General features: G+C 38.1%; 1 protein-coding gene across 2 annotated transcripts in view; it reads right to left on the bottom strand.

Annotated features, from left to right (window-relative positions):
• TBC1D23 (TBC1 domain family member 23) overlaps positions 1-17,958 on the bottom strand; it is a 54,490-nt gene that overhangs the window by 2,730 nt on the left and 33,802 nt on the right. The window contains exons 11-18 of one of the 2 annotated variants that reach the window (XM_077821620.1): positions 13,698-13,868; positions 11,543-11,585; positions 10,615-10,724; positions 8,303-8,445; positions 6,986-7,030; positions 3,953-4,041; positions 2,286-2,421; positions 893-1,087 (exon numbers count right to left, since the gene is read on the bottom strand). In XM_077821620.1, coding sequence (XP_077677746.1) covers positions 893-1,087; positions 2,286-2,421; positions 3,953-4,041; positions 6,986-7,030; positions 8,303-8,445; positions 10,615-10,724; positions 11,543-11,585; positions 13,698-13,868 — 932 coding nt within the window. The remainder of the gene's footprint in view (positions 1-892; positions 1,088-2,285; positions 2,422-3,952; positions 4,042-6,985; positions 7,031-8,302; positions 8,446-10,614; positions 10,725-11,542; positions 11,586-13,697; positions 13,869-17,958) is intronic. The other variant, XM_077821626.1, reaches the window with a different exon arrangement.

Genomic DNA, 17,958 nt, shown 5'->3' on the forward strand with positions numbered 1-17,958 from the left:
TTTACAGATCGCCTTAGGTTAATTTTATTCTGAAGACAATTATTTTGGGTCTGATCCCAAGTCTACTGAAGTCAATAGACTTTGGATCAGACTCTTCATGTCTGGGAAAACCAGACGTACAAGAATCTGGAATCCATTATTTACATCACCAGGTAAGGTCTGTATGTTAATCATGAGCCTTCTTTATTAAAACAAAAAAAATTCCTTCACCTTAATGTCTTTAAATACTGGAGTTTCCACACACACGAAGATCTAAGAGAAACTATAAACTGTAGTGAAAAAAAGAAGCAAGCACAAAGCCCAAAATACTTCTCTTGCTTTGGAGGCTATGCCCTCCCTGCCCTCTCCCAAAGTGATAAACCAACATCAAAATCTTAGTGATGAAGAATGTCTGGTGCCTTTCCACATGATACATTTGGGGCCTTTGTAGCAGGATAGAAACTTACGTATAGCCTCTTACCTGGACCCATTACTAAGAGGACGCTTTTCAGTAAAATGGTTACTAAAAGGAGTTATTTCAAAAATAAAAAGCTAACTTAAAAAGTATTTCAGAGGCATTTATACGGAGGTATGGGTGGAGGAGGAGAGACATTTCTTTCTACATGACTTATCTTACAGATTGTTAAACTGATCAGGGTACAATCAGTACATTGTTTTTTCTAAAATACACAAACTCAATATTCCTTGAGAGAGACTGTAGATCTGCTGTGTATCCTGATTCATGTCAGGACATTACAGCTATTAAAAACAAAGTGTTAGCTTTGGGCCTGATTCTGGAAGTGCCAAGTGCTTCTGATTTCCACTGATATCCCAAGGAATTAGTGGCACACTCTACCTTGCAGGATGAGCCCCTTTGTTTTGTGATCAGTTCATAATTGAGAAACAGTCTTACCTTTCAACTGCCAAAATTTCTATGCCCGAAGTACTGCTGTTTCCATATTTAAAGGTGATTAGTTCTGGGTGTTTCTTCTTGGATGTAATTTTAACTACCGAGTTTAGGGCCTGACGAGACTGTATGTAAGCCAATCCCCTTCGTGATGGAATCTCCCTCAAACAGTACATGTGTGTTGCAGTTACTAAGAGATGACTTTAAAAAGAGAAAGAATTTACCAACAAATGGAGTAAGGGTCAAATATACAGAAAGTTTAATACTAAAGATAACTCACTGTGAGCTAGCTAACACAGTTTTCAAATTCCAACAGTTTCATATTTATGCCGCATATTTAATTCAGAATTCCTAAACACTTTACAAACTTCTCTCAGAACTGAAATGCAAGCACTTCTGAAGTCAAACATGGCAGATGTTTAATAGCACAAAGCAAAACCATATAGTTTGTCAATGAACACTGACACTGCACAGTCTCTCAGGAACTAATAGCTAACATGTACATCTCACAGGGAGCCAACACAGAGGTTCTGATCCTGTATTCGATGTACATGCAGAAGTATTTGCAGCTTTCAGGCAATATCATCCTAGGTAAAATTTTTAGAAGAGCTTGCTGGTTTTTTTCCTGAACTTTTCCAGTGGTTTAAATGTATAGTTCTTTGGAACTATGACAAAAATGCAACAGTGAAACATTGACTGCAGTCTCTGGTCAAATTGTTGGTCAAATTCTAGAGTTTTATCTTCCACCAGATTCTTTTTAATAAAAATATAAAATAGTTTTCTGTCCATCTGTCTAAATAAGAGCAAAACACAACTTTAAGCAACTTAGTGTTTTGAGCAAAGGACACCATGCTTTACACTACAGCCCAAGTTTGTTAGGTCCCTACAGTCACACTCTTTGGGGGCAGCTAAGGGAACATGCACTACGCCTCATGCTCCAGCACCTCCTAATGACCAGATAAAAAGGTCACTGCAACTGTGTCCCGATTTAGAGACAGCAGTGCCTCTGAAATACATTTTTATGCAGACATTGACAAGGACAGACTGCAGGCACACTTGGATGTTTGGGGCCCCAATGCTGAAAATAAACCCGAAACTTATTGAGAGTATTTTCTGAAACAACTTGTTTTGCAAAAGAATTAGTACTATTCTTTCTATTGTAATCTTAGCAGTAAAATTCTGTACACATGCTGTAGAAATAGTCAAGGAGCATATCTGTACAGCACCTAGCACAATGACTAGGGCTCACAGGCACTGTGACAATACAAACAATAAATACTACAGCTCTTAGTTAGTTAGTGGCTCAGACACTTATTGTTCATTATAGACAATATCCAGACACAATTTAACACCACCATTAGCTTTTTCATACTCTTAAGAATAAATAGTACTTTAGTACCTAGGAAACATGTGTCCATTTTCTTTCACTTCATTACAGGGGAAATGATGCTTCACATCTGGTTTATTTATCCATGTGTGGATGTTGACTACCTCTTTTCGGTCATCATCCGACATTGAGGAACTATCAATTTCATCTATATGGAAGAGGAAAAATGGACTTTTACACAGACAGAACATCTGTCAGCTCTTCAATGTTTACAATGTTATTGCTTATTAAAAATAAAAATAATTCGGTTTCATATCCCAATTAGAACACTGAAGAATTCCAAATAGTACGTTTGGTGTAAACCACAAAAGTGCAAGGAACCCATTATCTACTAAGTTCAATCATCTTGCATCCATATTTGAGTTCTCACCTCCATTCTTTTAATTACTCCTTTTTCAAAGCTATTTTTGCATGCTCTAGTTAGAATGTTTCCTTCAAGACAATTTAGAGTTGTAGCTATGCACATCCACATCTAAAAAGGTAATTTTTTAAGAAGGGACACTGAAGTTAGAAGTCATGGGACAAATTCTGCTCCCAATTACACCACTGTAAATACAATGTAACTGCACAGAAAATAGTTTCACCTTTTTTGTTCTTCTGCACAAGCACAATATATTTGTGCAATGTTGGTTTTGCTCATACTGCAGGATTTGTTTTAAAAAAGAATGTTAAATTAAAAAAATCCTAAAAGCTAATTGTTAAACACTTTTTATTAAAAAATACGTAAGTACTACAGACAAAGCCTTACTGTGGACCTAAATTACCTGATCATATCCATTGTATACACCCTAGTCGGTAACATCACATCCTCAAATGGAAATGGCAGAAAACACAAATAGTTTGCAAATATAAGTGTGGAAAGAGATTTTTCTGGGGGACAAGAACACACTGACAGAATTTACTGAACTGACAGTGGAAAAGCTTGTGCCCATCCTGATGGCAGCTATGTGATCGCAGCACTCAGTGACAATCAGTGATACAGTCGGTACACATCTAAGGAGCATGTAGTCCTGGTTGAACAGCCATTAATGTGAACTATAAATCTTTTAGTTTGTGACTGCAGTGTCCACACAGAGGAGTTACAGCACAGCACTCTGGTGTGCACTGCTATTCACACCCTCCTGGTCCAAACTACAGAGCAGTATACACACAGCCTAACTGCCAGCCAAGCAGACAACCTAGGATCAGACAATCAAATTGGATTTTTTTCTTCTTGATCATTATTGCCAGTAATAAAAGGTACTGCAGGTCAAAGTGCTTAACCTCAGTGGAGGTTAACAGGGTTGCATGTGTGTAAATGATGACAGATGTGGGCTTGCAAGACATTTAAAACAAATGAGTGAAAAAGAGAATGCAGTTTGACTGTCAGATCCTCAAGGTGAATTTGCAGAGTTGGCAGTTAAAGGGGGGGAACCACTCTTCAGGGTAGAGAATGTCTACTATTCGGTGTCTGTACAATGCCCAGCACAATGGGGCCCTGTTCTTGCTTGGTCATTAAGCCCCTCTAATCTGATTAATAATAAGAATAATTATTTAAAAATATTTTTGTTAATTGAAAATATTTAATTTGTAGTTAATGATAGACAACAATGGTACCCTGTGACAGTCAAATAGAAAAGAGGTTATGTATGTGTCTAAATTAAGGGGACTTCAAATAAGAATAGAGTTTCCTACTGTACCAGTATCATATTCTTCTTCATCTCCAATGCTGAATACCGGTTTTACACCACGGTAGGGTTTTCCCAATCTGTCACTGCTGCTAACATGTCTGGCATGGGGAGAGGGCAGGAGGGGAAAAAAAACAAACAAAAAACTTTTAAGATCCTATGGTACAACATTTACTATAGCAGCATGCAATATCAAAATGTGACCGTATCTGTGCAACTAGAGAGGAATCCACAGTCTCAAAGTCTACTGCAAGAAAGCCAGGAGTGACCCAGAAAGCACCAGATTAGTAAAAGCAGATCATGGGGTTATTTGCCAGACTGAACACTTTTAAGCATTGTAACTGAAAAGCAGGTAGTCCTGCATCTTACATACAACTTCTAACCATTCTCTCGAACAGCAAAAACATTCTAAAAATCCAAAACATTTAAGGAGATGCTCTGAAATACCCAGCAGAGCACTCTAGTGTTTGTCTGAATTACATTTTAACATGCTGTATGGCTCTGGAAGGATTGTAAATTGGGGTGGAGGGAAAAGATGGAGAATATTAAAAAATACATTTGACTGTTCGCTGGACTGGCAAGAGGGTCACTCTTGGAGAGATTTTCCCAAAGGATAACACTGTGTAGATACAAAAAGGAAACAAATCTGCTTCAGTTAAACATCTATAAAGCTCTGTTCCTGTTTTGAGCCAATATATTGATGCACACTAATTTATATACATCTGTGGACCTGGGTCCAAGAGGGTACCTGTGCCTTTAGTACTATATTGAAGAAAGCTGATATTTATCTATCCATGGAAGTCTAACAAGTTGCTATATCTTCTAGGGCTATTTGATTAGAAGTTACTGAATGAGAAAGAACATGGAAAAACTAATTGTTAATTGAGAAAAAACAGAAATATGCTATACAAAAAAAGTAATATAAAAATGTGCTCATTAGTGATTTAAGACAATAAGCATCGATGACACTGACAATCCAAGAGGGCAGTGATTCTATTTTACTATTTAGCTAGACTTTTGTGCATATGGAATTTTAAGAAAAAAGAATGAGGAAGAATACTGTAGATTACTGATTTGGTAAGAGGAGGTTATGTTTAATAAGATTATATAATTATAATGTTAATTGAAATTCATAGCTAGGGTTTAAAAGAGGTTATATTTGCATTAACAGAGGAAGGTTAGACAAAGCAAAAAAGAAAGGCCTACTATATAAATTTTTGCACCATATTAAACTAGAAATGGGGAATTCTACAGGAATTAAACGGCACTATATAAGATCAGTTTGTGGTACAGGTTAGGGATCTCATTTAATCTAATTCCATTCAGTTGATTACTAGCAAAAACATTCTGATTTTGCAGGTTAAGATAAAATTGGCATGACTGAACCAATGAGACAAAAATGTTTTTCCACTCTACAGAGCTGGAATTTTAAGAAAAGCATAGTCTTAGTACATTAATTTATCCTGGGTTCTAACTAGTTAATATTGTCAGTACAACTTTCCAATGGAAAAAGAAAGATGGTTTGAATGTAGGGGAGCAATATTCCTTTAAGGGACAAGTACATACTCAATGCAGCAATATTTCTACATAACAAACAAAAGGTAGGATGGTCTGTCAGTTATAAAACACCTGACATACAACACTAAAAAGCTGCAAAGAAACAATTTTATAGTTTAATATTAATGTTTCCTAAGAGGTTTTTATCTTTATTCTTTTAAAGTAGCTTTATAAATCCTGAAATAACCATATGTATCAGTTTTACTGGGATATTCCTGTTTCCTTCCAAGGACTACAAGGATACCCTTAACATTAACTATTGTTTTTGCTCACCCTATACCATCTCCTTTCTCTAATAATATTGGGTGACCTAGCATAGCCAGCATGATGTTCCCCCATTCTCAGAGAATGGACAAATCTACTAGAAAAAAGTGAATCAAAATCCTTAAAAATAGAACTGACATTTTTAAAAAAATATGACTTTTTCAGCACCCACTTCCATACAGCACAACCTGCCAAGACTCAAATGTGGGATGCAATGTGTGACAAAGACCCAAAAATGAGGGAGACCAAAGTATTTTTCGTGCAGGAAATGCTATGGATTCCTTCGTTTGGCATAAGTAACTTTTTAAAAGCACAGTTTCATGATTATTTCTGACATCAATAATTTTATCATTAAAACTGAAGGGATACTAAATTTGTGTGGAACACAGTTAACTCTGGGAACGAAATGAGGGACAGTTGAGAGGTGTGCCTGTTTTTCTGGCTCTGTTTGCTGTTCCCATAGTGTGAGCATCTTCATTCTGACCAGCATATTCCATTACCACAGGCTAAGAATGTGCTCGGAATACGCAGTATTGTTGTAGACATGTCAATCTCTGGACTTTAGAGAGACAATGTGGGTGAGGTAATATTTTTACCAACTTCTGTTGATGAAAGAGAGAAGCTTTCCAGCTAACCTGAAGAAGAGCTCTGTGAAAGCTCAGAAGCTCTTCTCGCTCACCAACAGAAGTTGGTCCAATAAGATATTGCCTTATCCACCATGTCTCTCTAGGAATGCAGTAGTTTTAAATTTGCTGACAAAATTCCAAGAGGACTTTAACACTCTTAGAGCACCCTGAGCTCTGAAGATACTTTTTGAACAGCTTGTAATAGGTCTCCTTTGAAGCTCAAGTCTTTCCTTCTGAAGCTCAAAACTGAAGCCTGCTAAATAAAGGCTTCTGCCCCTTTTCCCTACAACAAATAATTAACAAAATGCAAAACTGAAGTGACTAGATTTAAAAAAAAAGTTTCAAATAAAGAAGAAGGAAACTGAAAGACTGAATAAAAGCCAAGAGAATAAGAAAGCACTGGAAATATTTCCCTTTTCTTCCCCTGACTGCAGAATAGCACTTGAAAACGTTAAGTTTGATGCGAAGCATAGCTTTTTAAAAGGTTGATATATAGAATTTCAGAGATGTCAGTGAGACCAATGCTTACAAACATTGTGAAGTCATGCTCAAAAGGACAAAGGTGTTTTTAGTCAGATTGGTCTACTCATTGGCTTACCGCTCCATGCTTGCTCTGTCTGGCCAGGAAAGATTGAAAGATATTCTATAGCAAATTGGGGCAGAGGACAGAACAATTATAAAAAATAAAAAACCTAGTATAAAAAAATGAGTACTCTGTATCAGCAATTTTTCCCTACATCTCCTCAAACCCAACAATATTTCAGCAGACCTACCCAGGGACCACAGGAAGCTTGGAAGAAATTATTTTAAAGAGGCATTTCTACATTAGATGTGATTTATATATGAGTCTTATTTGAATGCTTGGTGCAACAGAAACAAAAGGGTATTTTTATTACAAGATACTGCTGCCCTAAACCATGGTGTAAGTAGTAACTGCATCATTGCAACAGAGAAACCAAGCTGTAAACAACCCTTTTAGTTGGACTAAAAATTAAGTAGGTGAGGATTTGAGAACCACTGTTCACCACAGCAGCCATCCTGAGCCTCATTAACAAGTAAATATATCTCAGTGCTTTAAAAGGCACTCAATAGCATCCATCTTTCACAACCTTGCAACTATTAAGACTTACAGTAAATTTAAAGAAGAGTTGTAAAATAGGCTATCAAATTCAGACCTATTCACAAATATTTAGAAAACAGATCTTCAACTTTAAATGTACTTTAAAACGAAAACTGTCACTGAACCCATTGTGAAATCAATATTCCTATTTTATAGTTGGGAAAACAAGACTCTGAAAACCTCTCCAGCTGAAAGGGAAAGTCTATGCTAGAACTGTGCTTAGAATCCAGGAGTTCATGGATCTTAGTTCTGTGTTCAAGCCACAAAGTCAGGACAATCACTTTTTATATTTCTCTTTGTTTCAGCTCCTCCCCTTTAAGCAAATGCATGTGCAATGAGCAAAACTGTTTAAAATAAAGATTTAGGGTGGGATTTTCACCCTAACTCTGCTTATACTGAAGTCAATGGGAGTCTTACTAACGCTTTTGAAAAACCCATTCTAAATGCCTTTATCACTAGACAGGTTTCTTTGTTATAAATTTATTATAGTGGCAGTTTGCTGCATTATCATCCAGAGATGGGGGTGCAGATACTAGCCTTGGAATTATGAGCCAGCAAACTAGTCATGCTTTAAGACAATGATATCTTGCAAATGCTGGTGAAGGAAATTCCAAAAAGGGGGCCCGGGGGGGGGGGGGGAAGGAAGAGAAGACAAATAAAACACACTCAAAGCCTGATAAACTGAAAGCTATCTTCTCTTGATTCTTATTATTTAGTCTAATCTTCATACTTTCAAAAACATCCAGTTGAAATGGGGAGTCATTCATCACTGATAATCACATATAAATAACCCACCTGTCCACAGGAGTTGATGTATTTTCAATAAAACTAATAACTTTTTCTTTCACATTCACAGATTTAGTCTTCAAAGCAACAGTCATTTTATTTACCAAGGACTTGACTCCTTTTCCATCACTTGAACCATTAGGAGAATCACCCTGTAAATGTAAGTGCTCTAAGAATTAATTGTAACACAACATTTTTACTATCAGTAATTTGTTAAGAATGAAAAGCTACAACATACTGAGCATGATCACTTGCTATTGTTTACAGGAAAGTTCTCTAGACTATTAGTATTGTTTATCACAGAAATAGGATTTAAAAAGAATGGCAGCCATAAAGGACTAAAGTAAAGCCCATTTAAAAAATAAGCTACCAAGCCCCATTACTTAGAACTGTGCTCTGAAACTCCACTGAGAGGAAATAGTTCTAACCATGTAAAAATGTAAATGTATATAAAAATTAAAAGCCATATTCTACCTACCACTAGAAGGGGCACAGAAGATTCAGGAAATGTGTTTCTTGGAATATTACAAGTAAGGAAGGTGTTGGATCATATTAAAGAAGTTCTGTATTAAAATCACAAATGAGTTTGATTCCCCATAGTTTAAATTCCAGGGTATTACTAATTCAGAGGTCTCTTGGTTTTTGGTACTGTTTCTCTCCCTCTATGTGTGAAACTTGCAAGCTGCTAATTGTGTTAGTACATTCTAAGACAGAGTCTGTTCTCAAAGCAATTCACAGAGAGAGAGAGACTCAAAGCAATACTCTAACAACAGAAACAGCACCCAGAGACTCCCCGCCCTTTTGTTGTATTAACAATTGTGATTAAAATAGAGATAGAGGATGTATGTGGATGGATGCTTGGTGTGGATAATAACTGAATGATCAGGGAGGTGCCAGCCTAAGAATCCAGTGTCCATCGGCTGAAGAAGGCGTCAAGTGGAAATAACCAGAGGACCCCCAGAGGGCAGACTGGAATCCACCCAACAGCCTCAAGAATGGGAGAACCAAAGAACAAGATAACATCTAGCAGCACGGAGCCGTCAGGAATGTGCTATCTGCTGATTGATTCAGCAACAGCATGATGAAGCAATTCCCATAGACTGGCATAGGAAGAAATTCCTATAAAAATGGACTTTAGAAAGTGAGAACTTTGGGTTCTGATTCTGCAAACCAACTTCCAGGAGCATCAGATGAGCATCTGACAAGGCCCTGCTCCCTCCTCATGTCCAGGCCACCTGGCCAGTGGCTTGGCATGAGCAACTCTAAGGCTGGTAACTATGATAACAACCTTGCGGAACCTGTGTGTGTGTTTGTATGAATGAATGTGTGAATAAATATGAGATTGAATGGAATGTTATAGCTATAACTAACTGCTTACTATGATTCTTTCTGTATTCACAATAAATGTGGTATTTTGCCTTTTCCCCTTTAATAAGATCCTGCTGGTTTTTATTTTATTGGTATAACAAAGGAATTTAGAGGTGCCATGGAAACACAACCTCCATACCCTATGGATCTCTCAGATGCATGTATAAAGGAGAATTTAGCCTCACAGTGCACCATTTCTTAGAGATGGCTGGTCACCCTCATGCTGGAGTCACGTTGCCACTGGCTTTCACTAACCCATTAGACCTGAACAACCTCACTTTCTGAAATAAGTGACTTTAGATATGTAATAGACCTCATGTGGGATTATGAAACAATTTTGGAAGGACCAGCCACTGACTTGGTAAACAACTGGTTGAGTTCTTCTACACCTTTGGGAAGGTTTCCTGAAATTCCAAAAGGATATCTTATCATCCCATGTACAGCCTTATGTATTTTATATACCCCAAAGTGAGGAAGATCTAAGAATGGTAGCTATTCCATATATTTTATTGAAATGCAACCAATGTGAGATTTTCTCTGAAGATTCTGTCTTCTAAGACAAGATGACTTCAGGCTACTTCCAACAGGATAAAAGATGGTTATAATCTGCAATTAAATATACAGCTAAGGACAATTATAATTTGTAGCAATACATTCTGCAGGATAGACTTGAGGTAAGAGAAGGGTAGATTTAGGCCATCTAGGACCCATCTTCCCATCTTATCTACATCTATTGGACAGAGCAAAAAATTATGGCTCGGATCCTTCTATCAGATATCCACAGGTGCCACACAAGCACAAGAATCTCCACACACATACAGTTGCAAGATCAGGCCTAAATTAATAAAAACATGCACTTTGAGTTTATAGAATAGAAAGGCACTATGGAACACACAAAAATCACTGCTTCTTGTCATTTTCAAATATACAACCTGATCTATAAATACACTTACATCAACAGAGGAGTTTATGCTACTTCTTGAGCCTGAGGTACTAGCAATCCAGTGGCCATATCCATTTTCGGGTCCTTCCACATTGATGTCTGCTAAGTGCTGCTGGAGTGCTGTTAGAAAGGGCATTTTTAAAAGAAGTTCAGAGCCACATTTGAATGAGTCATCTGATCATGTCTCACTTCAGACTGCTGATGTCAACATTTACTCTAGATGATTTACAAAAATGCAAATAAGTTCAAATGCTACTCCTGCTACTGCTTTCTCCTTTCAATACTACAGAGCCTCTAAACAAACTTATTGTAATGAAATAAAAGACAGGAAAATAACACTACATAAAACATAGAAGCACCAGGAAATAACTGGCTGCTTAATTTTTGATCAGATGGAGTGTGTGTCAAAATAGTGCTATTAGTCAAAGTAGAAGCTATTAGGTCCTGATCCTACCATTTAGAACATGAGTGGATCCCTACACTCATGCAGAGCCTCATTGACTTCAACTCTGGTCTGCCCATGCATTGTAAATTGCAGCATTGGGAACCTAGTTACTGATTTTTAAGAAAACAAAGTAGTGAAGAATTACAGCACTGTTAACAAGTATAATTAGGAAACACTGTAGTTGTTTTAACATACATAGAAAGAACACTAGGGAGGATAAAGGCATTGGGAGGGAAGCTTCCCAGCCATTCATGATTAATTCAGAATTCAGGATACACTGTGACAATGGTAAAGCTAATTAACAATGAACATGCAATTGCACAGTGTTAAAAACAGCACATGACAAAAAGCTAGTGAATAAACTATGTTTACCATCCATTTAACTGGTTGCCAAACAAATACCAACAGTAATCCCAACAGCATTAAAAAACGCATTCAAAGCTTTGTCAGGCCAAGAGTGAATGTAAAAAGCATTATTAAATCAAAAGCTTACCCATGAATCCTCCTTTGGCAATGCTTACATATTCCTTGTTTTTCTGCAACAAGAAAAACACTGGAAATCATATTTGTGACACTCATGGATTTTCAAATTTAAGGTGGAAAAATAGGTCCCTACCTTAAGGGCATGACATATGCTTAGCATACTTTACTTGATAAATTTGGAGTTTCTTTGAACCAAGGAAGTCTTATTTTTAAAAATGAGAGTGATAGAGTTATGGTCTAATGCCTTATACATGTGCTCACCTTTAATAATTAGAATACTCTTATTGAAATTAATAGGACTACTCATGGAGTAAAGTTAAGCATGTGTGAGTGTTTACTATTTGGGATACTCAAGCCCTAATCCTGAAAAGAAGCGTGCTGCAAGTGCCAGATCATATATATTTCTGTTGCTTGCTTTTCGACTTTCCTCCATATCACAAAGTTGCAGTCAGCTCTCTCTCTTCTTCATTGTGATGCCCCAGTATGTACCATATATGGTTTTCACAGCTATGACAATGCATAAGTGACTCCATGAAGGCCAATCATTTTATTTTTAGCTAATGGCATGGTTCTGAAAAGCTTTTTTAAAAAAATATTTATTACATCTCAGCTTGTGTACATCCATCTTCAAGAATCTAAGTCACTCTACAAATTAAAACAATACCTACATTAAAAAAAGGGATGGCCTAGAAAAGTCAGCCACACTCACCACCAAATGGGGGAGGAGGTGGAGGAAAAATCCAGAAAGAAGAGCTGGTATAAAAGGGAAGTCAAAATGGTTAAAGTGATCTGACTAATGGAAAAGTCTTCCATTTGGCACTCCTCAAAGACACCAAAAGAAATTAAGATCAGTATGTATTCAGTTATAATAGTTTTGGAGAGATGTAGGAGAAAACTCATTTCCCTTGGAATTTGATTTCTGAAGATGCCATCAGCAACACTTTGAATTGAATTCATGGGAAGACTGCAAAAGGCTGGCATTAAAATGTTCTTTACAGGAGTAAAAAGAAAAGGAGTACTTGTGGCACCTTAGAGACTAACCAATTTATTTGAGCATGAGCTTTCAATAAATTGGTTAGTCTCTAAGGTGCCACAAGTACTCCTTTTCTTTTTGCGAATACAGACTAACACGGCTGTTACTCTGAAACCTTTACAGGAGTAAAATTTTGTAATTGTGGCAGCTTCTGAATCAATTTAAAAGAAAATTAAGTACGAGTTAATTACAGTAATTTTAGCCAGGACGTAATGAAAGAATGAATGACCATAGCGAGGCCCATGATGCATAGTTTTTACAGAAAACTGGAGAGGGTACAGTAACAGCCATTCTGAAGCATTATTGCAACAGGGATTTATAATCCCTAAATGCTATTCCAAACCATATCATTAAACAAAAAACCCACATCACTTATCTGAATCTCTACAGACTGGCTCCATGGTAGCTGTGAAATCACAGAACTGGTGGCAATAGCTTTGGAGGATTTCTATGGGGAATGCTCAGGCAAGATACTGCAGCTTCAGACTGCATTAAACTTTCCTCCAGAGCGTAGCTGAACTCGACATACTTAGATCTACTTACCGTGGGGTCTTCACTGCGGTAAGTCGACGGCTGACGCTCTCCCATCGACTCTGCCTGCGCCTCTCGCCCTGGTGGAGTACCGGAGTCGATGGGAGAGCACTTGGTGATCGATTTATCGCATCTAGACTAGACGTGATAAATCAACCCCCTGCTGGATCAATCGCTGCCCGTCAATCCAGCAAGTAATGTAGACAAACCCATAGTCCCCAGCTCTCTGATGGATCCCAGATATCTGGAGGACTGATCCCTGCATCTTCCCAGGGGAGGAGAAGAAAGAGAGAGAGCACGAGAGAAGGGCGAGAATGAATCTTACCTCCCCATAGAATAATATGGAGAGAACTGTGCCAGTGCACCCTTGCAGAATTTTTCTGATGCCAAGATCCTCTACTGTGGGTTTGTTTAAGGAAGGCAAGATCTGGGTTGAAGTGAACAACTAATTTTGGTGGTCATTAAATGACTGCTCAAAACCATGTGTAGTTATAAGAACAGTTAATGTGTAAAGAAAGTCTATTTTGTCACTCTTTATTGATGTGTGAAAGAACGTAATTCTTTAGTTGTTCAAACAATAATTCCAATATCCTAGTTGTACCTGTAAAAAGTGTGCCAACACCATGTTCATATACATGTCTTCCTCTTCCCTGCCACTTCCCATGAAACAGAGGTGCTCCCCACTAGCTATGGAGCCAGACTGTATGGATTGTTTCTGTGCTTCTAACAAGGATTTTACAGACTGTGCAAACTCTGATGGGTTCTGGAGCATCTACAGAATAAAATAAACAGAATGTTAACTATTTTCTTAGCATACAACTTGTCAGCGCACACACAAAAAAAGGCATCAGGACTCTCATTTGTCTGGTATTCACTAAGCAGTGTGTGCCCAGCACTCTACAAGGCACAAATTAAAGACAGTCTGTGTCCCAGAGGTCATATTATCTAACTAAGACACACACAGAAGACTTTCTGTAAAATCCTCAGAAGGGAATACTCTATTTTTATTAACTCAATTCTTATTGACACAGTAGAAAAAATTAGTCTTTTTTAAAGGAGGACTTGAATGAGAAGACAGTTAGGTAGCAAGCTGGAATCAGGAGGATTTTCCATAGCTGTGGGATGACGTACAAAAAGACACACAAAATAAGAGTTTGAGAAGGACACAAATGGGACACAGAGGCTGGCCTCTATTTTAGGCATTTCTGAGTTGCTTTTACATTGGTACCTGAGGGCTGCTGGGAAGAGCAGAGAGGGATGAGGGAGATGTGACAAGAGGAACATAAGAATGGCCCTACTGGGTCACACCAAAGATCCATCAAGTGATCCATCCCCTGTTGTTCATTCCCAGCTTCTGGCAAACAGAAGCTAGGGACACCATTCCTGCCCATCCTGGCTAATAGCCATTGATGGAGCTATCCTCCATGAATTTATCTAGTTCTTTTTATAACCTATTATGGTCTTGGCCTTCACAACATCCTCTGGCAAGGAGTTCCACAGGTTGACTGTATGTTGTGTGACGAAATACTTCCTTTTATTTGTCTTAAACCTGCTGCCTATTAATTTCATTTGGTGACCCCCTCATTCTTGTGTTATGAGAAGTAGTAAACACTTCCTTATCTACTTTCTCTACACCAGTCTTGATTTTAATAGACCTCAAAACATATCTCCCCTTAGCAGTCTCTTTTCCAATCTGAAAAGTCCTAGTTTTAGTAATCTCTCCTCATACAGAAGCTGTTCCATACCCCTAATCATTTTTGTTGCTCTTTTCTGAACCTTTTCCAATTCCAATATATCTTTTTTGAGATGGGGAGACATCATCTGCACACAGTATTCAAGATGTAGGCATACCATGGATTTCTACAGAGGCAACATGGTATTTTCTTTCCTATTAGCTATCCCTTTCTTAATTATTCCCAGCATTCTGTTTGCTTTTTTGACTGCCACTGCATATTGAGTGGATGTTTTCAGAGAATTATCCACAATGACTCCAAGATCTCTTTCTTGAATGGTAACAGCTAATTTAGACCCCATCATTTTATATGTACAGTTGGGGTTATGCTTTCCAATGTGCATTACTTTGCATGTATCAACATTAAATTTCATCTGCCATTTTGTTTCCCAATCACCCAGTTTTGAGAGATTCTTTTGTAGCTCTTCGCAGTCTGCCTGGGTTTTAACTATCTTTAGTAATTTTGTATCATCTGCAAATTTTGCCACCTCACTGTTTAACCCTTTTTCCAGATCATTTATGAATATGCTGAATAGGACTGGTCCCAGAACAGATCCCTGGGGGACACCACTATTTACCTCTCTCCATTCTGAAAACTGACCATTATTCCTACCCTTTGTTTCCTATCTTTTAACCAATTACCAGTCCATGAGAGCATCATCCCTCTTATCCCATGGCAGCTTACTTTGCATAAGAGCCTTTGGTGAGGGACCTTGTCAAAGGCCTTCTGAAAATCTAAGTATACTATATTCACTGGATCCCCTTGGTCCACATGCTTGTTGACCTCCTCAAAGAATTCTAGTAGACTGGTGAGGCATGATTTTCCTATACTAAAACCATGTTGACTCTTCCTCAACAAATTATGTTCACCTATATGTCTGACAATACTGTTGTTTATTATATTTTCAACCAGTTTGCCCGGTACTGAAGTCAGGCTTACAGGCCTGTAATTGCCGGGATCATCTCTGGAGCCCTTTTTAAAAATTGGCATCACGTTAGCTATCCTCCAGTCATCTGGTATAGAAGCTGATTTAAATGATAGGTTACAGACTACAGTTAGTAGTTCTGCAATTTCACATTTGAGTTTCTTCAGTACTCTTGGGTGAATACCATCTGGTTCTGGTGACTTATTTCTGTTTAATTTATCAATTTGTTCCAAAACCTCCTCTAATGATACATCAAATCTGGGACAATTCCTCAGATCTGTCACCTAAAAAGAATGGCTCAGGTTTGGGAATCTCCATCATATCCTCAGCCATGAAGACCAATACAAAGAATTCACTTAGTTTCTCCGCAATGGCCTTACCGTACTTGAGTGCTCATTTAGCACCTTGAATGTCCAGTTTAGCAGGCTTCCTGCTTCTGATGTACTTAAAAAGTAAGAGCAAATTTTTTTTGAGTCTTTGGCTAACTGTTCCTCAAATTCTTTTTTGGCCTTCCTAATTGTATTTTTACACTTCATTTGCCAATGTTTATGCTTCTTTCTATTTTCCTCACTAGTATTTAACTTCCACTTTTTAAAGGATGCCTTTTTGCCTCTCACTGCTTCTTTTACTTTGTTGTTTAGCCATGGTGGCTCTTTTTTGGTTCCCTTCCTATGTTTTTTAATTTGGGGTATATATTTAAGTTGAGCCTCTATTATGGTGTCTTTAAACAGTTTCCATGCAGCTTGCAGAGCTTTCACTGTTGGCACTGTACCCTTTAATTTCTGTTCAACTAACCTCCTCATTTTTGTGTAAGTCTCCTTTCTGAAATTAAATGCTACAGTGTTGGGCTGCTGTGGTGTTTTTCCTGACACAGGGATATTAAAATTTAATTATATTATGGTCACTATTACCAAGTGGTCCAGCTATATTCACCTCTTGGACCAGATCCTGCGCTCCACTTAGGACTAAATCAAGAATTGCCTCTCCTCTGGTGGGTTCCAGGACCAGCTGCTCCAAGAAGCAGTCATTTAAGGTGTCAAGAAACTATCTCTGCATCCCGTTCTGAGGTGACATGTACCCAGTCAATATGGGGATAACTGAAATCCCCCATTATTAATTATTATTATTATGAGTTTTTTATTTTAATAGCCTCTCTAATCTCCCTGAGCATTTCACAGTCACTATCACCATCCTGGTCAGGTGGTCGGTAATATATCCCTACCACTATATTCTTATTATTAGAGCATGGAATTTCTATCCATAGAGATTCTATGGTACAGTTTGATTCATTTTCAATTTTTACTTATTTGATTCTACGTTTTCTTTCACATATAATTCCACTCCCGCACCAACACGACCTGTTCTGTCTTTCTGATATATTTTGTAACATGGTATTACTGTATCCCATTGATTATCCTCATTCTACCAAGTTTCTGTGATGCCTATTATATCAATATCCTCATGTAAACCAGGCACTCTAGTTCACCCATTTTATTATTTAGACTTCTAGCATTGGTATATAATCACTTTAAAAATGTGTCTGCCATTACACGATGTAGTTGAATGGGAATTATTTGACTGTTTTTGATCAGACCCTGCCTGTATTTTATCATTTTCCATCCTCTCATCCTCACTAGGACATAGAGATTCTCTATTAATAGATACCCCCTAAGGGATGTCCGAACCATGTGCTCCTCCGCACCTGTCGGCTTTCCCCCAGCCCTTAGTTTTAAAACTGCTCTACGACCTTTTTAATGTTAAGTGCCAGCAATCTGGTTTCATTTTGGTTTAGGTGCAGCCCATCCTTCCTGTATAGGCTCCCCCTTTCCCAAAAGTTTCCCCAGTTCCTAATAAATCTAAACCCCACCTCCCTACACCGTCGTCTCATCCACTCATTGAGACTCTGCAGTTCTGCCTGTCTAACTGGCTTTGCACGTAGAAATGGGAGCATCTCAGAGAATGCTACCATGGAGGTCCTGGACTTCAATCTTTTACCTAGCAGCCTAAATTTGGCCTCCAGGGCCTCTCTCCTATCCTTCCCTATGTCACGGATACCTACATATACCATGACCACCGGTTCCTTTCCAGCACTACACATAAGCCTATATAGATGTCTCGACAGATCCGCAACCATTGAACCAGGCAGGCAAGTCACCGTGCGGTTCTCCCAGTCATCGCAAACCCAGCTATCTCTGTTTCTAACG

This window comes from Eretmochelys imbricata, chromosome 1 (genome assembly GCF_965152235.1).
Source record: "Eretmochelys imbricata isolate rEreImb1 chromosome 1, rEreImb1.hap1, whole genome shotgun sequence".
In the NCBI taxonomy this organism is placed as follows: domain Eukaryota; kingdom Metazoa; phylum Chordata; order Testudines; family Cheloniidae; genus Eretmochelys; species Eretmochelys imbricata.